The sequence below is a fragment of the Ostrinia nubilalis genome, chromosome 14, assembly GCF_963855985.1.
Source record: "Ostrinia nubilalis chromosome 14, ilOstNubi1.1, whole genome shotgun sequence".
Classification (NCBI taxonomy): Eukaryota; Metazoa; Arthropoda; class Insecta; order Lepidoptera; family Crambidae; genus Ostrinia; species Ostrinia nubilalis.
Window position 1 is genome coordinate 10,357,879 of NC_087101.1, and position 23,808 is coordinate 10,381,686.

The 23,808-nt window shown below is 36.5% G+C and overlaps 2 protein-coding genes and 1 long non-coding RNA gene across 3 annotated transcripts in view; 1 reads left to right on the forward strand and 2 right to left on the reverse strand.

Annotated features, from left to right (window-relative positions):
• Positions 1 to 6,237: 6,237 nt before the first annotated feature.
• Positions 6,238 to 15,701, reverse strand: LOC135078132 (uncharacterized). Its single transcript, XM_063972717.1, has 16 exons — positions 15,657 to 15,701; positions 14,436 to 14,602; positions 13,596 to 13,756; positions 12,743 to 13,107; positions 12,386 to 12,609; positions 12,043 to 12,145; positions 11,739 to 11,863; positions 11,261 to 11,554; positions 10,824 to 11,114; positions 10,252 to 10,742; positions 9,847 to 10,030; positions 9,396 to 9,591; positions 8,565 to 9,328; positions 8,283 to 8,475; positions 6,777 to 6,890; positions 6,238 to 6,351 (listed from the first exon to the last, which is right to left on the reverse strand). The coding sequence occupies exons 1-16, from the start codon at positions 15,697 to 15,699 to the stop codon at positions 6,281 to 6,283; spliced, it is 3,786 nt and encodes a 1,261-aa protein (XP_063828787.1). The 5' UTR covers positions 15,700 to 15,701; the 3' UTR covers positions 6,238 to 6,280.
• A 2,818-nt stretch (positions 15,702 to 18,519) lies between these two features.
• Positions 18,520 to 19,956, forward strand: LOC135078143 (uncharacterized). The gene is made up of 2 exons (XR_010258573.1): positions 18,520 to 18,718; positions 18,891 to 19,956. It is a non-coding gene; the product is annotated as an uncharacterized LOC135078143 (long non-coding RNA).
• LOC135078135 (uncharacterized) overlaps positions 19,419 to 23,808 on the reverse strand; it is a 29,843-nt gene continuing 25,453 nt past the window's right edge. Inside the window, exons 3-5 of the mRNA XM_063972721.1 lie at positions 23,228 to 23,440; positions 22,060 to 22,195; positions 19,419 to 20,547 (exon numbers count right to left, since the gene is read on the reverse strand). Of these exons, the coding sequence (XP_063828791.1) occupies positions 20,456 to 20,547; positions 22,060 to 22,195; positions 23,228 to 23,440 (441 nt within the window). The 3' untranslated portion in view covers positions 19,419 to 20,455. The remainder of the gene's footprint in view (positions 20,548 to 22,059; positions 22,196 to 23,227; positions 23,441 to 23,808) is intronic.

Here is a 23,808-nt window from a genome sequence, read left to right on the forward strand (position 1 = left end):
TGACTGCGCAACCGCTGCAGCGCTGCTTTATCAATTAATAAGCTGAGCCCTTTGGACTGTTTTTGTATAATTCGCCTATTTAAAATCAAGTACTTACAAACATTACTCAACTTGTTTTGTAATTTAATGTATCCGATTAATGGTTAATTATCGATTGGTGTTAGTAGTTTTTTTTACATTAATTGGGCAATAAGTGATAATTACCACTGAACTTTGAAAAGGAAACAGTGCATTTGGTATAAATAATTCAGCAGGCAGGTTTCCAGTGAGGTTTTGGCCTAGTTTATAGTTTTAATAAGTAGTTTCTTGATATAGGAAATCATTAAATAATTATAAACTAAGTGATTGGATTAGTAAAGGTGCTGTAAATTAAGACATCACATTAATAAATGGAGATTAATTTATTGGTGGATAATATAATTTTATAAATGCGATACCTAGTACCTACTTACTTATTTACACACGAAAAATCAAAACTAATCTTATGCATAAATATTTAATAAACAATAAGGCACTTTTAAATTTCTCCGTCAAAGAATTTATTTGCAAAGAATAGTAAACTGGCAGATATGTCTTTAAAGCATTCAGTTTGCCGTACATGGCATTAAATCTTAAATAAATAATAGTTACATTAACATTTTACAGTTTAGGTGGTAAGATACAGTGCCAATATTCTGCTTAAACCTTTACCTGGTAGTGGCAGAATTGTTGCCACCATATTTTGAACCTTATTGTGAAAACATAAGGTACAAAACTAATGAAAAATATTTTTCTCTGTACCAGTTAAAGGGTTAACATAATAATATCATTAACTAAGTACATAACACAGCTTAGGTTATAGTAAAAATGGTAAAACATTGCCAAACCTAAATAACAAAGTTCTAGTTTCACCGAACGCGGTCAATCAAGAAATAACACTGGCCACTGATATCCTATAGATAATGACATTGAGACGGCATCGATCGCAGTTATAATAAACCGCGGTGGCGTCAACATGCCAGTTCTACTTCTTATACTGTGCTTATACTTATATTTACTTATTTATACTATAGCTTTTACCCCCAGCTTCGCCCACGTAAAATTCAGATTGTTTGTGACAACATACCTACTTAAATTAAAGCACTAAAGTTTCATCGAAAACTATAATATTATGTTTAGTATTTGCGTAAAAGATTAAGTAGCAAACATCCTCACAAGCTTTTGCATTTATTTACGATATTAGTAGGATAGGGTACAAATCACTTTGTGCTTTCGTCCTTTTCATAAATACATATTTCAGTAAATCTCTACACTAAAATCCATCATGTCACCAATTCCATCAACCTTACTGTAACAGTCTTTGTGATGGTCTGCCTCATTTTGGCTTTCATTATGATTATAAATATAACTGTCAAGGGCACCACATGCACCGAGTTAATCACGCAAAAAGATTTTACCAACACAAAATTGGTTTCAGTCCCTTTGATAATCGCAATTATATCTGTAACTATAATTTGAATACACGTAGTTACAATCAAAAGAAATGCTACACAGGCAACTTTTACCACACTCTCCGAATCACTGGAATTACTATTCCGTCTCCTGAAAGCAACGTAGAATATTCTAATGTAAATTAATGAATTAACAATTTGTATTACAAGCTTTAAGATAACGTAGAAGAATGTGCAAAATTTTATGAAGTAATCGGTGTTGTAGCGTAATAGGTAAACAGCAACAGCACCAAAAATTGCGGAGGTTAACCACACAGCAACGGTCACAATGATTAGTTTTATTTTTGTAGTGTTGAAGACGATAACAATCTTGTCGTACAGGTGCTTTGTAAACACAAGCATCCAGCAGACGATCGCGAAATCGCTGGTGAAGTAAATACCAAAGGTTAGTTCCCGCCAGGGAAAGAAAAACCGCTGAACATACATGACGCAGAATTCAAAAACTGTGGCAACGATTCTGGTGAAAGTTATGTGACAGAGGATCTTCTCATCAATCTTCCTGCTGCTCCTGATTAAAATGAAGAACGTGATTTGGATCAAGAAGCAAAGAATGGAGATGACGATCCCACACAGCCAAAGCACTTTGAATGTTTGATATCCATCGTGATTAAGTAAGTCTTCTGATGATGGAGCGCTAGCACTGCTGTTCATTTTGATCCTGCTTCGATCGCAATTCGGATCTTATGCCAATGTTCCTGGTTAGGTCACCTAGAAGAGAAAATCAAAATATTCATTAAATAAGTAAAAGACAATACTGCTAACCCTAAGAGCTGAATACAAGCTACAAAGTTTTATGCAATTTACCATCTTGATTTTATTTTGTGAGTGCTAATGTATATGAAGTGAAAATAAATAAACTTCTCACAATTTACATGAACACGTCATACACATATCAATAACAGCAGACGTAATTGCAATGTATCAAAACCGATTATAGTGCCTGTCGGAACAATTTTATTTTTTGAATTTGTTTTTAACTCTGTATCGCATTATAGACAGACAATGGCATTGAGAGAATAATATGAGAAAACGATAGCGTTCTAAATTATTTATTGCGCAGAATTTCATACATTTTAAGCAAATGTTTCTACAGGGTGACCTATTGCCGGGGTGATCGAACAAAATTTTCATTGATTTTCAAACAAAATTTTGATTGATTTTACTGGTAAAATGCAACAATTCCTCAAGAGAAGTTCAAATCTCCCAAAAAAATGTACCCTTCCAAACAAATTTTACATCACAATTGGATCCTGTAGGACAGTTGTTGTATCAGTAGAATCAATCATTTTTGTTTGAAATTAATCAGAAGAACTTAGGAGGAGTTCGAAGTTAAGGTTCGACTTCTCTCCAGTGCAATGCGGTATTGCGGATGACAGATGACAGGACAAAGGTTTAAATAAGTACCTATCTCAGTTTATTGATTACTATTTTGTCGTTTTTTTGTGTGTTTTATGACTCTACCTCATCCAGCGTTGACTCATTGCCAAAGTATTTTCCATGATTTCAGCAGGTGGTGGATATAGACATACACTTTGTATGTTATTTTTTATTTATTTCTAGACTAACGTTTATTTTACAGCCGTAACATTGAACTGTGGATGAAACGAAGAAGATTGTATACAGCTGTTTTAATTCTTTAAAGTATGTTTACAACTTTACTAGTGACTGATGCACCTCAATATGGTAAGGAATCCTAGTTTCGTTAGATTCCCGGCTGGATCAATCAAGAATATGGATTTATGCACCTATTTGTACTACGGATAATACTTACCTACAACATTTAAGTATGTATAATGATGAAAATCAGTCAGAAAATCTTAAAAATGTTGTAATTTAATAAATGCAACATAAAAAGTACCTATGTATTATATTATCAACTGTACTACCTAAAAGGAATTTCAATATTGGTTGGAATTTTAATAAATAATGAAATCTGGATAACGTCCTCAATAATGGAAACAGATGGCTAAATTCCAACTTTCGGTTCAATAAACTAACCAGATAAACTTTTTACAACAATGACTCATTGTTATTGAGTGTTAAGTACGAGTATCATTCCAAAAATGTTATTTAAGTTTTTATGGTTAATCTATTTAAGACTATTTTATTCTCCACTTTTGTAAGTTTGAAAATGTCTTAGGCCGGGTTGCGCCATCTTACTTTAACTATAACAAACGTCAAAAATCTGCCAAACTCTATAAAAAAAGCACCAGCTATCGTTATAGTTAGTACGGTTAACGTTAGGTGGTGCAACTCAGCCTTAGTATCTAAGTATGTAAATATTAAATTGTATTTTTAAGCATACACGATTTAGTGCAAAATTAAAAGCAAAAGTTAGGAATAATATCAATATTGACATACCTTTGTTTATTTATTTGGGTAGAGATACGCACGTCCGTCCAGCTCTGCCATCGGATCGTAGCAAACGGGTATCTTTTTAATTTTAGATCTGTTATTATTCGTTCGTCCGTTATTTGTCTGGGAAGTGGGTCCTACTTTAGGAAGAAGAGAGAAGAGTTTTTTCAGTTTACTTCTAAGCAAAGGCAGGATTTATCAATAGATAATTCCATATTTTTGCCTCTGTGATAGTCTGTAATCATTCAATCACGGATTTCGTGAGAAACGAACGTTAGATTTATTTTCAGCACTCACTCGTCACTTTAACTTTATTCACTGGTTTTCACCCAATGCTGTTTCGATTATGAGGGTGTTTTCTATCACTGTATTGTCCGTCACTTAAATTTTCCTCGTGCGTCTAACTCTTACAAAATGCACGTCACACTTTATTTTATTGTTTTACCGCAAACGTTTATTTTGCGTAAATCGAATTGTTATCTACTTAGTAAGTAAATAATAATTTTATAGGTACATAATATAAAACAATACTGTGACGTGACAGTATTCGCGAGCGACTCGACTTCGGTCATCCGCTCTCACCATAATGGTCGTATATTATGACCGTTTATCGCCATGGAGCCAATTACAATCGTTCATTATATTAACCTTAATGTTACGACACACCCAATTTATTTGATGATGATGATATTAAGTTACAAAGATACGGGAGAGGCTATCTATGTGTATCATGTACTTACCTAGATTTGCTTAGACTGCAGTGAGGTCCCCGTTTTGTGCAGTTGGGAAAGCTTCTTCACTTGATGCTATGTCACGAAATAGTCCAGTCAATGAATGCCTTAACGATGTTGTAGAGAGAAATCCGTGGAACACAATTTCTGACCTCGGGACTTTATTTAGACTAGTTAGGAGGTGAACATAGCAAAAGTCCCCGCCCTTAGCCCTTGAGCCGGCGGGGTGAGGGGGGTTTAAAGGTACCACTTTTTGGTTTTTTTCTTAATCCTCGGAAACTATGCATCCTAGTGACATGACTACTATGAACCGAAAAAAGCTTATTCAATTTACTACAGGTGAGATAGTCAAGTTTTTCTATATCTAATAATAATAATATTTAATAAATCTTTGGACAATTTCACACAGCGCCAGCTAGCCCCAAAGTAAGCAACTTAATGCTTGTGTTATGGGTGCTAGCTTAACGGGTATACTACTTATATACTTGTATACTACTTATATCTTGTATAGTTTTCGCGGCATCTGCTCTAGAAGGTCTGTAATATTGGAAATTTTATTTTTGTCTTACATGTTCCCATCAGGAGAGAATCGACTAAATCAACATTGAGCTAATACTCTAGACATGCGGGAGCATGTTAAGCCTAGTACCAGGGAGGGGACTGCACCGTGCCTATATTTAGACGAACCACTTGCAGCCACTTTTGACTCCTCATCACTCAAAAACTACTGTGCATTAACACTTCAAATTTGGCTCATGTGTTGAGACTTACGATATAAACATCAACTTCAAATTTCATAAATATACCTCAAACGGTTATTTAGGTATTGACGTTCAAAAATCGACATTTAGGACACTAAAATCTATCTATTACCTGTGAAATGTTAAAATTTACTGGTTTTTTATAGTTTTTGAGTGATGAGGAGTCAAAAGTGGCTGCAAGTGGTTCGTCTAAATATAGGCACGGTGCAGTCCCCTCCCTGGTACTAGGCTTAACATGCTCCCGCATGTCTAGAATGTTTGATCAATGTTGATTTAGTCGATTTTCTCCTGATGGGAACATGTAAGACAAAAATAAAATTTCCAATATTACAGACCTTCTAAAGCAGATGCCGTGAAAACTATATAAGGTATAGAAAAACTTGAATATCTCACCTGTAGCAAATTGAATAAGCTTTTTTTGGTTCATAGTAGTGATGTCACTAGGACGCATAGTTTTCGAGGATTAAGCGAAAAACCGAAAAGTGGTACCTTTAAACCCCCCTCTCCCCGCCGGCTCAAGGGCTAAGGGCGGGGACTTTTGATATGTTCACCTCCTAACTAGTCTAAATAAAGTCCCGAAGTCGGAAATTGTGTTCCACGGATTTCCATCTATAATGCTTTATTGACTGGACTAAAATGTAGTTTACGTCGTTGTAGTTGTGGAACAACTAATAAATAAATGAAATAGCAGCCTGCCATAGTTAAACGTTTACCAAGTTCATGCGAAAAAACTGCTATCTGCACTATACAATACTAGGACTTGTATGCGTTGCAACAGCACATTATTCTGATAATCATGATTATTTTCAATAGATACTCTTGAAGAAAAGATTTAGGTAGATATTATAACAGTTTTATGAATTTCGATTGCGAAGCGAAATAAATACCTAAATATCCCGAAAATAGTGTTTTAATAACAAAGCATAATAATAACTTAAAAATGTTAATAATACAGAAATTCGTCGAGACGCACATCTGATTTTAGCACGTTCACTGCGAGTGTGTAGGGGCCATCTGAAATCATTAAAACAACATCTGTTTTGTTATCCCGAATCGTCACAATAAACGAAATCATATGAGATAAAACATAGTTCGTCCAATAAGTATAAATTGGATTTTGTAAATATTATACATTTGATTGAGAGATAACAAAAAAAAACTGTAGTGTTCGCGTCCTGTTATACATATTTTTGTACGAGTTTATTTAGTTTTTTAATAATAGGGTAATAGTCTCCACTAGGTGGACCAAACCTGTGGAAATCCTTGAGGGAGGCGGCCTTTGTCCAGCAGTGGACGTCATTATAAATTGAAACCAAGAAGCTATCACATTTGATGACGACAAAAAACATAAAATATGTGAACCGAACTTCTAATGCAGACCCAAGACATCAAGCGGTATCTTGTTGCGTAGTCCTTAATGTTTATGAGTTCCTACTGACCTACGTCAAACCATTCCTTCCTTGGATAGCCAGTCTCTTCTCGCGAAGCGGCGATGGCGTCTCTAAGAGCGAAGGCCACGCTGACCGCAAGGCATGTCGGCGGCTCAGCCACCGCTGTAGGAACAAAAATCTTTAAATCTTTCTTCGTAAATCTAAGGCTGCGTCTAAGGTATGTCCATAGGGGTGCGTGACAGTTTATATAACTTTATATGATATAAATTCATTTCAATAACGTTCATATTGTATAATAAACGTATGTTATAATAACACTTGATATAATTTTTTAACATATAATGTTTACTTCATATAATAAATCATTTCTAATAATGTCATTTCAGATACCAATCACAACGCATAAAGACATTTGATATAAACCTTACTTAATCTAAGACTCATTTGATGTAATTTTGTTTAACATAAATAATATTTCACATAACCATTACTTGTAATAAATATTATTTGTCATAACGACTATTTGGTATACTCTTTAATTGATATAATTTCTGATAGATATAACTTTTAGTATGTTCTTCTTTAGCTTGACTTATAAATGACTTTAGTGACAAAAACGAATCGCCGTAAAACCGACTCCACGTAGTCTTGTCTGCCCTACCCCTAGAGTGTAATTTAGAAGCGCGTAGGCACGGAGGGGCGAGGCGGCCCGCGGGCTGAGGAGCAGGTGGCTGGAAGCGAGGCGCCGCGGCTGAGGCTGGCCGGCGAAGCCGGCCAGCAAGCCGAAGACGCGGTGTCGAGCGAAAGCCATCTGCGACGATTAGCACGCGAGGGTCCGCCAGAGCCCCGCAGTGCCGGAGCCGTGACAGAAGTCTCAAGTTTTTAGTCAAATTTGCATGCTGCATGCCTGCATGCCTGCTTGCTTGCTTGCCTGCTTGCTTGCTAGCTTGCTAGCTTGCTAGCTTGCTAGCTTGCTAGCTTGCTTATATTTAATCAAATAAGAACTACTCTGTAACCACCTATTTAAGGCGAATAAATGATTATTATTATTGCCTGCTTGCTTGCCTGCATGCTAGCTTGCTTGCTAGCTTGCTTGCTTGCTCGCTTGCTTGCTTGCTCGTTTGCTAGCTTGCTTGTTTGCTTGCTGCATGCAATGCTTATTATAACAAATGAACTTTATATACAATTATTATTGTTATATGATTTAAGTTTTATAGGAAAAGAATTTTATCTCATTTGATTGTTCGACATTTTATTTTTATATGATTTGAATGTTATTTGTTTTAAATAGTATACATTGTAAGTTTTATAGAAAATATTCATTATATCAAACCATTTTATATCAGTTAATAGTTATTTGTCTTAAAATTATTCGTTTTAAAATTATATTATTTGTTTATTATAGTAAATAATGATTATATTAAATGATTTTATATAATTTGATGTTATATCCTCTAAGTATTATATGATATGTAGTTATATCATACATTACACACCCTGTCCATAGGCAGACCATAAACTTTTGACTTTTAACATGACTTATATTCATTTTACCTTTAGCTCCTAGAGTCCCTACGGGATTGAATGAATTTCTCCGCAGTTTTACCCTAAAGTCGATGGGTATATCTTTGGCAAGGGGCACGTGGTAGTACCAAGTACGGTCGGTGAGCAGTTCTCCTGTTTTCTTATCGTATATCAGGTGTTCGTGTGTCCAGTATCCCAGGCCCATCGTAAAAGCACCTTCCACCTGGAAATATGAACATTAAAAGTTTTACAAATTATTAAGTAGCTATATTTATTAAAACTTATTAAATAGCAAGCCGAATCTTTGATTACCTGTCCTACATCTAATTCTGGGTTAACACTCGTACCAACGTCCTCAACTATGTCTACTCGTCTAATGTCATGCTCCCCAGTTAGAATATCCAATTCAACCTCAGTGCAAGCTGCCCCTGCTGATCTGTAAGTATTCTGATCGTTGGATGTTACACGATAACTTGTTTGCAAGTTTATTCCCTGATCGTAGGCAGCTTTTATCAACACCTCCCACGTTGGATTATTCAAACTCTCTCTAACAACCGACAAACGGTCCAAAAGTAGCTGGCAACATTTAATAGCACCATAACATGACGCTTGGGTAGTTCGACTCGAACCCACAGTAAAACCATTAGGATTTTTTTCGACTGTAGTTGGCTTGGTCTTTACTTTATCTATTGAAATATTTAGCGTGTATGCCACCACCTGGATTACTTTAGTGTTGATTCCTTGACCTATTTCAACTCCACCGTGTGAAACAACTACAGTGCCATCTCCGTGGTAGACCGTTAAGAGAATGTGATAATCTAACAAAAGAGGTGCAGGCCAGCTCAAGAATGCTACTCTCAATCCTCGTTTCTTCCACCGGTTAAGCTTGTTAAACTCATTGACTTCTTCTTTGCGCTTGTAGTACTCGCTGTCTGCAAGGAGTGTCTGAACTACTTCTTTGACGTCAGCATTTTCAGCGCTCATGTTATTTAGTCTAACTTCTACTGGGTCTCTTTCGAGTTCATAAGATATTCTCTCCATGATGTGTTCTGTCATCGCTATAGCTTCCAGTTCACCTAGAAAGCATAATATTAAAAAAGCTGAATAAAAATTCTACTAATTATGTATGTTGACGAAACTTACCAGGAGCTCTTGCAAATGTATTAGAAGCAGTGTCCGTTGTAACACTGAAAATCTTGTATTGCCATCTTCTGTTATCGTAACAGTTCTTCAGAGCTGATATGGCTAGAGGAATAACCAAGTCACTGAAAATATATCCATTGTCCTCGAAAAAATGATATTCCAAGTACTGTATCCGTCCTGAATCATCAATTCCTACCTGAAAAGTTGAAACATAAGAAGATCATTAATATGTACAAACAACATCACTCAAGTAACACGTGGCATTTACACTACACTAGTACTAATAACTAGAACACTACAGTAGTAGTGGTCTAGTTAAAATATGTATATGCCACAGTGTTTCTTGGAGTACCTATCAATTACCAAATAGGAGCTAATAAAATGGTAGTCTCTCTGATGTGCTGTTTGGTGTTGACTGTACATTAGAGTTGGATGGACTAAAACTTCGCACCTCGTAATCTGACGTACAGGGAAATCTTTTGCCAACTATTCTCATGTTGGCTTGGATGCTCATCACAAAGCGACAAGGTCTGTGTAAAAGGTAAGTAGCCAGTGCACACGCAGTCCCCGGATGCGCCGCCCGGGTGATTTTGGCACCATAAGCACCACCACAACGAGGTATTTCCAAGTTTATTCTGCAGACATGGCTCCATTTAAAATACACCTCAAAACTCAAACAGCATATTAATAAAAATGGGAAAAAAGAGCGTATCGTACGTATGGAATTAACTACTATATTAATACATTTTTTTTATACTTATTTGAAATCGTTTCATAAAAGGTGTTTATTATTTTTATTCGGAATTTCGTTGATTTAATAATTTGAAAGATATTATTGGAATAATCGACAACTAACCTGCATTGTTCTAATTTGAGCGCCTCAGATATACCCACCAGCGCTTGGTCTGCCCATTGCGAAGAAATAAAAACATCAATACCGTCTTCGCTGGGTCTGGTCACAGTGGATAAAGTTTCCATCGTAAAATGATATTGAGCAAAAATGTCGTCACCTCCTTTTATGACTCTTTGCACGTTTGTTCCTCTATCTCTAGCAGGCAATACCAGAAGCAGGGTAATCCGACTGGGATCATTTTCTCTTACATCTTTTATTGTTAGTAATATTTTTCTCTTATCAACCTTATATTTGATTCTTACAAGCAATGCAGCTCTGTTTGCTAGTTTTTCTGATTCAGCAACAATCAACCCTACAGCTTGGTCGTAGTATTTGACGGTTTTATCAGCAAATATTTCTTCAGGAAAAAATAGACTGGGTACATTTTGGGATAAGAATGAGTTGTTGCCCGGAATGTCTTTCGCTGAAAAGAAGGCTATTACTCCGGGTAGATTCTGCAAATAAACCAGGAATAAATTAAAAGAGTTATTATGTTTCATTGGTCCCTTTTATCTGTAGCATGTTATTTAGCTCACCAACGCTGGTGTAGGATCGATGCTTTCGATTTCTCCAATACAAATATCTGATGTAACAAAGGCACAGTACAATTCCCTGGGTTGCGTTGAAAGATCGTTGACATAGTGCGCTTCACCGGCGCATTGTATGAGTGCGTCTATCTTGGGCATCGGCTCATTGATTGGCCATATAAAAGGATTCGTGTCATATACTTCCGTTCCTTTTGATACAGGTCTAGTCTTTCTCAGATCCCTAGCTCCGGAACGATAGTTTGGCTTAAGTCTGTCTTGTGGAATGATGTTCAGTAAACCCTAAACATTTCAGAATTTTAGCATTGTATCAGTTGCAACCACCCACTTGTTACTAGCGTTCTTTTAAAAGAACGCCAGTAACAAGTGGGTTAATAAATTACAACATCAAATCACTAAAGTTTTGTATCCTAATTACTCGTACTTACTTTATAAAATAATCCAAGAGCACACTTTTTCCTGTACTCAGGTTCCAAGTCACCTGGTATTTCTTCAGCTTTGATTTCTTTTTCTAATATCTTGAGTGCTTCTTGTAACACTTCATTGGTAAATATTTTCTTTTTCACGAGATATTGTTCTGTTTTCCTGGCATGGGTGAAGTGTGCTGAGATGCCTCCCATGACAATACTTGCCGAGAGTACAGTTTCTTTGTCATGGTGATCAAATTTGTACAAAAATGCGGCGTTAACTTGAGCATGAGCATTTTGAGCACGTGGCATAATCTACAGAAAACATTTTGTCTAAAATCAAAACCCATTGTTACATTAAATTTAGTGATTGCTTCGGTATTTTCATAAAGTAGATACCAATAATAGATTTGGATGAAATAAATCGAATAGGTATTATGATGTCCATAGGCTCTGCTTATTATTTGTGCTTGATTGATACTCATGTTTTATAGATTACCTTGAAAGATGTAAAATGATAATTTTCTGAGAATGGTGGTATTTTGACGTGTGTTATAACGCGTCCAGTCATATCGAGGCCTAGGAAGTATTCTGGAGTCACCTCAATCGCACCATTTTGGTGAACTATAAAAAATCGCAATCAATAATTCAGCATTTATCTTTATCTCTACACATGATCACCATTATTACACTGTCCATCGGGATCATAGAAAATTACTTTCGCTCTGCGTGTTTAGTATGTTTGGTTATCTAAGCCTAGATACAGCCTTCTTAAATTTTATTTTAGAACTGAAATACTTTACCTATGGTTAACAAAGCTCCAATTGTTTCAAACAGAAGGAAGATGTCTGACGAAAACCTTGGGTCTCTATGTTTGGTCATCAAATTGCCTGCAATGGTTCCGATCTGTAATAATATTGGTATCATTATCGTAAACTACATTGATTAGAGAACTAGTCAGTTAAGATTGGAGTCTTTAGACCTCAGTCTGGTTTAGATTTCCAGATAGAAAACAAAAGTGGAAAGGAATTCAAAATTCTGACAACAGGGTTGTAATATATTTTTGATTACTGATTTATTTTCCTACCAAAGAAAATTCGAGAAGTTAACTACACAGTTGTTTTTGGTCTAGTCTAATTAACTTACATTTCTGACTGGAATATGAGCCACTAAATCTAAATGTTCGTAGAGTTTTTGCAAATACGCAAAATCCATATTTGTTTTAGATATGTGGTCGAAAATTTCCATCAGATCTGACAAGGTTGTGCCTGCTCCAACGACGAGGTTTTGGTCAATGTAGTATCCCTTAATTTCCTGTATGGGACTGATGTCTATCAACACCCTAGGAAAGGCAAATATTGGCACTGCTCCTGTAATTTATATTGAGTGTTAACGGGTGTCAACCGAAACGGAAAATACTAATAAAATAATTAATTCTTAGTCATTAAGCTTAATTGAAAGTATACTAAAACTTTACATTAAAATATTATATAAAAAACACACCTCTTGATGTATTTCCAGCTACAAGCATGTACGACTCATGTCCTTCGTCGTTCAGTATTGTAAAAATATCTTTAACTTCTGTAACTCTGTACCACACTCGGCCATCCTTCAGAAAGATCTTCTTATATCCAGCTGGATCGGGTTTATTGACGAAACACCAGTTTTTGTCACATTCATCTTTACAACATTTATTTTTACAGGGAGTTAAGTCTTCAATGTCATTTAGATTAGGCTTTGGCGCATCTTTGGCAAAGCTTTTGAACGCATCTAGGATAGGCCTATAGCCTGTGCATCTGCACGTGTTACTTCCAAAGGAATTTTCTATTTGATCCTGTGTTAACCCTTCGGGGTTCGATTCTAGTAAGCTGAAATGTTAAGAGATCTTGAATAAACACATTACCACTCCTTTGCGTCTCGCAGTCCAGTTAAAAGTGGGCCAAAGTTAACTTTTAGTAATTTCTATTCGTACAACTTAGTTCTTAATATTTTTGGGGTCTAATAACTACTCCAAACTGAGATTAATAAAGAAGGAGTGGTAAATTTAGATTTAGAGTCTTTTGGTGTGGGTGGGTGTACGAGTATAAAAATGTTCCAAATTAAAGATGTGCCAATTTTGAGAATCTAATCAGTAAAACGTAGGTAGTACTTATTATTATACTGTGGTAAAACTAAAAAATGAGGTAAGTACCGAGCTGATGTGGAAAGGAAAATTTTTATGTTTTTTCGGTATTATCTGCACTAATGTAAAGAAATAGGATTTTTGTTCCTTGCTAAATTTAATAAAAAGAAGCAAACAAAAATCCCATAACTGTAAAATTTAGAAACGTAATAAATATAATAATTATTTGCTTACCTGTACATGCTCATGACCCACCCTGGGCTACAGTACCCGCACTGGGTCCCGTTGTATTCCGCCAGCGTCTTCTGTACCGGGTGGTAGCCGCGCCCCCTGTTGCCAATACCCTCGACCGTGGTCACTTCCCAGTCTTGGCATGATGTTATCGAGACTAAGCACTGAAAAATGTTAAGTATTGCAAGTGTATTGTCGATGATACTGAATAAACATTTTTTCTTTCTTTCTTTCTTTCTTTCTTTCAAAAAATACATGGATCCGTTCAATTAATCTCGTTACAGAATTTAATAGATTGGGGTGCCATTAAAAACTTTTTAATGTTACACCCATATTGTATAAGGTCTAACTGTGATTAAGTATGTATTCGCATACCGTAGTTAGCGGAAGGTCTACCTACTCATATAGTGGTACTTAAAGTAGATAGGATACGGAACCATATTATGATTTTCCGTGGATGTCGTTAAGAGGCAGCTAAGTGAGATTAATAAAATAGGAATTTCAGGTCAAACGATTTGTTTACCGTTTGACCAGCGTGGGAAGTGAAGGTCGTGTTTCTGTAATGGAGTCTAATGATCTGCTGATGATGATGAGAGAAGAGTAATTGACCAGCCGGCCAATCTGGAAGTCATTGGAAGAGACTATGCTCAGCATCCTGTGGCTGAAATTCTTCTTCTTCCTCCGTCCCTCACTGATGAGGATTGCGACCACAGATAGTGTTTCTCCACAGACTGCGGTCATGAGCTGTGTGGACCGCACGATGCAAATTTCCGCCCACCGTCTTCCTCACCTAGGGTTGCCACGCCAGGTGTCCGGCTTTTTACGGTCGTGTCGTATACTTACGGAATTAACAGAGAATGTCCTGTTATGGCCATCGTGGTCCGGCGCAGTCACGGCGACGACGCATGCGCCGCAGCCGCCCTCCTTGCACATGTACTTGGTCCCGCGCAGGTTGAGGTATTCGCGCACATAGTCGTTCAGGGAGACATCCGAGTCTAACTCTGAACCCACTGTAAATTAGAAATACGCAATTCTAATTGAGGTTCCAGAAACGAAGGGTAGATGTGATACAGCTAAATATAGCTCTACACACCTATTTACAACAACAAAACCTTATTTTAAAGACTTACGCTTCAATGCGTTAGTATCCTTTTACGAGCATCTATTAATTATTGCTTGGCATTGATTTGTATTCCACTACTATTCAATTATTGAAAATTAGTGTAATTTTCTCCAACAATGCCTAAGTACTTATTACCGATTTCTCTGAATGGTGATTTTCAAAGTGCAACCCAAATTATACAACATGGCATATTATTTTATAATGATTTGAAGTGCCTACACTTTAAAAGGTAAACCAGTGATGGTCTCGGGTTAAAGTTTTTTGTAAGACAAGTTTATAACTTAAGTGATACTAGTAATCAGGTTGCCTCTCTTTGCCTCCTATTCGGGACCATTTACCATGACTTGACAATAAAAATATTAAAATGGCTACCACTCCGAGAGGGTTGAGATTTTACCCCAACTAAATGTAGAGAAAGCGCCCAAAGTTTTTCGGGTAGGTTCCCGATTGAAACAGATTGAAGATATATTGGTCAAATTAAGAGTGTGTACTGTGTAGTACCTAGTCACTATGATCATGGCTATCAGAGTTTAAGGGGAGTTTTTTGTTCAGTAATTTCAAACTTAGTTCATGTAGCATGCACTAAGAGGGAGTGTTAGGTACAAGCTAATATAAACGCATTACTTTGTATAATATTAAGTATTATTGTATAATATTAAATAGTATTGACCAACGTTTAGTCTAGTGGTTTGCGTACCGGTCTGCTATGCCAGAGGTCACGGGTTCGATCCGTAGATTTTATTTCATTCAAAGTGTAGGAATTTATTAGTGTATTTACGAAAATCATGTATTTTAGGTATGCTATCGTTATCGTTGTCTGATATTTTATTTTTAGAATATTCGATACCTCTGCAGCGCAGAGTCTGCACCACTGCAGAAGTGGCAAAAAGTGGGCAAGCCGACCGATTGTCAATTGCTGTTGGTGTTCAACACCGACTTACCGGAACACTTGACGCCGTTCACCGCGAACGTGACGCGATCCATGCTGGAGGGTCACTGCGCAGAAATCGGCGCCAACACGATTTAAGTAAACTACTGATTAGGGTCAGCTGTTTATAAGCGGTAGCGATATTTTACGTTAAATTTTGCAAGTGAGCTTACAGATTGATCCAATTAATATTTAGATCGGCAAACACTCAATGCTTGATCGAATCGATGCTGGAATCGAGAGAGTCCAATTTTCTAACGAAATTTTCTTTTTCAGCAAGGCATAGCTCCACCCACGGAATTAGCAAGTGTGGCAAGAGCTTTGAGCTTTAAGCTGCATGAACTCAATTAGGAAGGTAAAGAAAAATCAACTAAGAAAGGCCGAAAAAATGGAGACAGACCTAGTGCTTCACGGTATCACAATAATAAGATACATCTGCCTTAGGCCCTTTTCACATGTCCCGGTTGCCGGCTAACCGGCGCCGGGTACCCGGTGGTGAAGTGTATGGGCATGCCGGATTAATTACGCCGGTACATGTGAAAGCTACGTACCATGCCCATACACTTCACCACCGGGTACACGGCGCCGGTTAGCCGGCTACCGGGACATGTGAAAAGGGCCTTATTGTTACACAAGTTATTTTGCAACAAGAATGGATATACGTGCTAACAACTGTAGCATAAAAATAAATGTAGAAAAATAAACTTTACCTTCCGTTTGCTTGTTACGCTTACCCGCCCCAATCCGCTATCGCTTGTAACTGACCAACCATTTTAGTAAACTACAAATACAATAATTGCTAGATTTGTGCCGATAATGGCTTAGCATCAATCGGGTGAATTTCCTAACATGTTTTTTCACGGCATCGCGGCATCGCTGTAAACACATTATTGACACTACAGAGAGGACTAAGTGTGAGTTTACATCAAATGCGTAAAAAATTACATGTATGACGGATTGTTCAGCGCCCCTAGCGGAAACTTTCAGGAACTAAAATTTTCATACTTTTTTTATGAGCGCGTTTGATGTAAGCTCACACTAAGACTGGGTTGCACCATCTTACTTTAACTTTGACAAACGTCAAAAATCTGTCAAACTCCATACAAAAAGCATCGGTTATCGTCATAATTACCGTTAAATTTAGGTGGTGAACTCAGCCTAAGCCCTCTGGCCGCCAATAGCTAGTTAACCATCGTCAGTAATTCAGTATATTGTAGTAGGTATTGTACTTACTTGTTAGACTCCTACTCATTCACACTGAGCAAAAACCCAGACTAAGGCATTACTATGAGGTCTCACAGTGCGCGTGTACATCCCAACTAATCCCAACTAATATTATAAATGCGAAAGTAACTCTGTCTGTCTGTCTGTCTGTTACGCTTTCCCGCTTAAACCTCGCAACCGATTTTGATGAAATTTGGCATAGAGATAGTTTGAGTCCCGGGAAAGAACATAGGATAGTTTTTATCCCGGTTTTTGAAACAGGGACGCGCGCGATAAAGTTTTTCTGTGACAGACAAAATTCCACGCGGGCGAAGCCGCGGGCGGAAAGCTAGTAATCATATAAAAGGAGAAACTGACTGACTGACATATCAACGCACAGCCTAAACAGCTAAACGTAGGCACTTGAAATTTAGAGGTGCACTAAGAAAGGAATTACCGAAATTCCCACGGGAACGAGAATTAGCGGGAAAATCTTTTTGTGAAAAATCTAAACCGCTTAATTTAGACGCTTGAAATTTGGCATGCAGGTACCTTAGTAAACTTAAAGCTTAGTTACAACAGGATATTGCAAAATTCCCAAGGGAACGGGAGTTAGCGGGAAAAAACATTTGTATGAAAAAATCTAAACCGCGTAAGATAACCGCATGCAACCGCTACCGCATAAGAAGGGGGTAAAACGGGATCCGCGCGTACGAAGTCGCGGGCGGCCGCTAGTTGTAGGTATAATATTATGCTCTCAGCAGACTGATGGCGCCTCGCTAGTGCTGGCAGTGGTGCCAACTGATGAACGGTAATTCAGTAAGGTCCTGTCAATCGCCAGTGGTGCCAAGGTATAAGTGCCTGTAACCGTCTGCTCGGTTGCCTCCTGTCACATAAAAAAAAACAAATACGATACATTTTGCATTAAATTGACATGCTTGCTAAACCAGCGAGATATTTTTTAACGATAAAAGTATTACAGTATTAGTAATTACATAGAACAATTAATTATTGACTTACAATAATTAATTGTTCTATGTAATTACTAATACTGCGTGCTCAAAAATATTGGAAAATTCCAGTACACATATCCCATCCTACGGCACTAACTAATGCAAAAATTGCGTGTTTTGGATTTTGAAACTTCCTTTCCTAATTAATAAATAATTATTTTAAAGTTGAGTTCTTGTTCCCTGCTTATTAATTTTTTAATAGTGATAAATTAACTTATGAAGTTAATTAATTCCGTCTCGTACTCGTTTCCGACGGAAACTGATAAGGACTACGGGATTATTCTGTGCTACGGGTAAGAAAGGGTGCGAATTGATTATTCTGTAGAGTACAACAATTTTTATTTCCTCAATAATTAGTTATTCGTGGAACCGGCGTCAAATTCTAATACAAAACGAATCTGTAAATTCGGTTCTATTTCAAGTAAGATAGAGCATACAACCAATCAAAAGCTTCGTTAGTATGAATTAGCTACTCATGAACCGATTCAAGCTTTTCGATTGATCTACTTTTCGTATACAATGTAAGAAGTACCTACTTAAGTCCTTTTTCTAGACCCACTCCCCCCCCCCCCCCATTAAAGTCTCGCGTAATTAATGGACGCCCCCTATGTGTATTTGAATTTGTTTTTTTTTCATAATACTAAAAGTGTCTGTATTTTTTGGCTCTGTGCACGATTACAGCGCCAACTAGCGTCCACAACTTTGTGGGCTCTGTCACATTGACATTTAGGTCGTTTAATTGTGAAAAAATATCGAAATGAAAAAATAACAAATATTTTCGACTAATAAATTGTTGTGATACCACGATTTGGGTGGAAAAAAGGTTTTGAAATCATTTTGGTCATTCAAATCAAATGAGGTAAGTCCAAAAAGTGTGTTTAATTTTGATTGTGTCAGGGTTTGTTTACTTCATTTATAGTTGTAGTTTTACAGTAAAACAAAAAGAAAAAGTTACTTTAACGGTTTCACTATATATATAACAGTAAATATATTTAAATGTTCCTGTAGTAATAAACTAAATTCGTTTTCAGATCGAAATGAGTATTGTTTTGAAGACCGTGTTTGTGAGTGTTACAATATCAAATTCCAACCACACACCGTATTTAAAGGAAAGTTGTTGGTATTGGCTGGACAAGTCCGAGATGTAGAAGAATTGAGAACAAAACAAGGGCAGAGTTCAATAATTCACGCTCTCATCATAATGCAAACATCTGTGCACAACAACTACTGTGACTCATTTTTGTACTACCACGTTGTATAGTCTAGTTATTTCCAAATTATAAACGGCTATTAAACCAGTCCTATCGAAATACAGTCCACTCTTTTATTTAAGTTCCCAGTAGGACCCTTTTCATGCGATTAATTAATGATATTAAAATGTATTATGTAGAATCGCTTTGCCATTGACAGATACATCTGATGACAGAGCTTACATTATTTCTACTTTTGACCACCATGAGCGCTGCGATAGATTATGTTACCCCCACCTAGTACTTCGCACCCAGCGATACGTTGTTTATCAAGAACTTTTCTAAAATGAGTTAGCATTAAAAAACAGATTTTATTATTATGTTTATTAACAGACATAAGCTATTTAACCTAATTACAAAATGCATTGTTTAAAGATACAGTAAATATTAATTAAAATTAAAGATATCCAAAAATTTTGCGTAGCAAAACTGTGCTCATTAACATTATTTGGGTATGAAATATTTCAAATAAAATCAAAAAGTTTCAAATTACTTTTAGTCGTTGGTACTTAAACGTTAGAGCCGGCATAAATGGCACATTTAACACTTTATAAAGACTATAAAAATAGTGACGTTTATCTTCGTCATGTAAAAAACTTATAATTATTTAAGCAAATGTAAACTCATTGTAAACTCTCAAAATTTATATATGTACGAAAATTACATTAAATATATTTTTAGACATTGAAAGGCCTTTAGACACACGAGTATAATCAAATATTTAAAGACTAATTGAAATACAAACTCAATTGTAGTCGGATTCAATTTTGTAATCAAACGAATTAAATTACGTTTATTTTTATATCTTGTGCTTTAAACAAAATAAATGTCTTCTAACAACCTTTAAACATAGAATAGAGAGCACGATCCAAAGGTAATAATAATACCATAACTACAACTAAAACTACTTTTAATAGAAATAACAACAAAAATGTAATGTTTGAGAAAGTAAAGGATCTCTATATGACTGATTTAACAAGTCGTTATAATTTTAACAAATTATAACACAATGATGGTAAATATCTATGCAACAATAGATAAATCGTTATTTATATTACATTAAACACTTTATATGAAAAACAAGGCTATTTTCAATGTTCATTTTCATTAATAGTAATATATTTTGTACTTCAGGTCCAAAAAACCGTGCTACAGGCTTTTAACATTTAGTTTCCAATTCTACGACAGCAAACGAGGTAGTTCGGCATCTAAAGTGAGTTGATTTTTTTACGAAAATATTTTTTTGGTATTGTACTTTAATCTTTTTCAGGTAATGTAAAATCGAATACATTAGGGACGTCATTGAGGTTTTCAGATACAAAATGACGTTTGTTCAGTAGATCTGCTTAGGCAGTGTTGTAGATGGCGGGCTGGCGGCTGGTGTCACCCATCTTGTAATAGTAGCTCCTTATCACCAGAAGGAAGTAAATTGACAGAACTGGAAAAGAAAAATATATTATTATTTTTCAAAGTGGTCACTTTGAGAGTGAAGGCACGGGACTATTCCCACCTCTCGTCCCAACCACTGCAACTCCTGCAATCTACACTTGACCGCCAATAAAAACCCAACCAGTGAAGGTCAAGTTTAAAGGAGACCATGGGACAAAAAAAAACCAGTCCTATCTCCAAACCATCTGCACTGTAGGTCACTGCCTACATGTAAAAGTACACTCTAGGCCCGTAGTCAAAACTACACTAGCCCCAATCCTCCATTTGCCACTGATAAAGAGTGTCGTGGATTACTAATGTTTGGCCAAAAAACGTTTCCCAAATTATCACATCGCAAACAACGTTTCGCAAATTTTCATTTGGCAAATTCTCATTTGGTAAAACAACTTATTGCAAACTTTTAGTTCGCAAATGTCGTTTTTGGCATATTATTGTTTAGCAAATTATTGTTTGGCAAAGTATGTTTTGCCAAATATTTCATTTTGCAAAAATATTTCACGATAAACTATTTACAAAATAATTTGATTGGTGCATAGAATGAAATACAAATTAGCTTGTGGCTATTATTTTGTTTAGTGGATAGTTAATATAAAATTTGTTCTAAATTAATTTTCTTATTTCATTCTTTTTATCGAAATTTCCAAATGATTCATTAACAATAGAGGTGATTCTAGCGCTCGGCGGCCGCTGCCGCGGCACGCTTCGCTCGCCTTCGCGCATTAAGGGTCACTGTTCTAACCTAACCTAACCTACTATTTTCTGCAATACCTACTTTTTGCAACCATACTATTTTCTGCAATCTCTTTGTTTTATATAAAATTCTTGTGAAAACCATGATACATGATCATCAGCTATAGCCTTATGCGCTTTGATTTGTGGGTTACGGTGGGTAAGTATGTGAAGTGTCAATTTGACCAAACAAATTATTTGGGATATAATATTTGGCAAAATAAAACATTTGCTATATAAACATTTGCCAAGTAAAATTTTACCAAATGATAATTTGGCCAAATGAATTAGTTGCAAAAAGTACAGTTGCTAAAAGTTCATTTGGGAAATGAAACTTTGGCGATAAGTTGTTTGCGAAGTGAAATTTGGCGAAAAGTAATTTGGCCAAACGGAAGGATACCGAGTGTCGTTCTCTTGAGTGGAGACTAAACGATCTGATGATGATGATACACCATTATAAATCGTCAATAAAAAATATAGCTTGTGATGATTCATGACGATTCATACCACTTAAACATGACATATGAACTTTACGACTAACAAGTTTCTTGCTCTGCTTCTTCTCAGTACTGGCCCATTTATTGTCCCGAAGCAGTGGTAGAATTAATACTGGGGCGTGTAAAAGTGCTTTTTAAAAGCCTACTTGCAAAAATAAAATGAGGTTTAATGAGTTTATTCTTTTTGGTTTTCAGTTTTATAATGAGTATAACATTTTGTCTCTTGCGGGCTCGAACCCGTAACTGCTGTACTAATAATGTCAAAGAAAACTCACGGATGGTAAGCAGCTTGGAAGCGACGTCGCCTCCGTTGATGGGGGGGCTGGCGAAGGAAGCCAGGAACGAGATCGTGTAGAGGATCAAGAAGATCACGTGGAAGATCAGGTACGCCTTCACGTGGCCGCGCTTGTTCTGAAAATTAAATCAAACTGTTTAATAAAGCTACTAACCATCTTACCTAAGGTATAACAGTAACTAGCGACCCGCTCAGGCTTTGCACGGTACGCTAAGTAAATATAACCTATAACCTTCTTCTTGAATCACTCTGTCTATTAAAAAAAACCGCATCAAAATCCGTTGCGTAGTTTTAAGTTAGATCTTAAAATTACGCATATAGGGGCAGATAGCGGAAAGCGACGTTGTTTTCTATGTAGTGATGTTAACAGCATTGTTGTGCTCAAGATAGCCAGTTCCTGATATATATCATAGATGGTTGAGGATTCCAGGTCAAACTCACGTCCATCTTCATGTGAATCAATCACTTTAAATCAGATGAGAAGATGCAAGCCAAAAGTTTCCTCGTTGTGGATACAAACAGTTGTTGGAAACTGGCCAACACAGCGGCCTCCTTAGATAGTTTAGAAGTATTTTTTTATGAACTTTTCTATTGTAATTCAGTTCTTCTGATCAACGCTGATGGTTTTTAGCGGCTCTGTACCTTCAGTTCCACACAGTTTACTCCGTAATTATAGGACAGATTACTAATAAGTAATACAAAAAGGTTGTTAACAATTCTAGCGCATTCTTCATCTGTAGTGTAGATGTAATAAAACGGACAGGGTTTTTTTTTAACCTTAGACATACGCCCATAGATAATTTATATTATAATGCACAAATTTAGTCTCTATTTTTAAGTTAGTAGGTAGTTAATTTTTCTCAGGGATCAGACTCACGACCTCTGCCGATAACGTAAACGGTTTGTTTTAACGATATACTCGTACCTACATTTATTATCGTTTGTTCACTAAAAATAAAATATTAAGTATTTAAAAACAATAGGCTACTTTCCTAAAAAAATACTTTTAGTCCGTCAAATACAGAATTAAAATATATTAGACACGTATCATTATCATTCGTTTTAAAAAGCGAAAAATACGTGTCGAGTATTTTTTGATAAGTTAACCAACGGAAAAATTCAAAGAAAGAAAACAGCATTATTATTACCTGGTGAACTCCGACCACGAACACAATGTTGAAGATCAGGAACAGCAGTATTAGCACGACGAAGATGATGGCGATCACGGAGACGGCGGCGGCGGCCTCTGTCGGTAAGTGACCCTGCTCACGCAGTGCCTGCTGGACGTCCTTGTCGTTCACCGCCACGCCCACCATCACACCGAGAATCAGCGTCATGATCACGGCGATGGCACTGAACACCTGGAAAACCGCAATCATTCATAGTTAAATAAATAATAGACTATAATTTCACACAATTTAAAAAAGTCCATATGCGGATTCGTAATAAACATAGTGAATCGTACCCTGTGCAGAGACGGACCATGGGGGTGAAGCCCCGGTGATCAGTCTCTGCGCAAGACATTTCCACAGCGCGGATGTGTATCTAACTGTCCGCTAGGGTCCTTAGAGATAGAGAACAAAGCAAAAGAGGCTTAATTATCATCACAGTTTTTCTATATGCACAGAAAAATTTTTCGATTGTTCAATTGAGTCATGGATTTTGAAACTATACCCTCAGTTTTATTAAAGCAGATATATTTTTACCAACTACCTAATATTTAAATTCA

Coding starts and splice junctions, on each gene's coding strand:
- LOC135078132 (XM_063972717.1), bottom strand. CDS start 15,699: ATGGATCGCGTCACGTTCGCGGTGAACGGCGTCAAGTGTTCCG. Junction 11,115..11,260: donor CTCTTGGATTATTTTATAAA/GTAAGTACGAGT, acceptor TGAAATGTTTAG/GGTTTACTGAACATCATTCC. Junction 9,329..9,395: donor TACATTTGCAAGAGCTCCTG/GTAAGTTTCGTC, acceptor TATGCTTTCTAG/GTGAACTGGAAGCTATAGCG.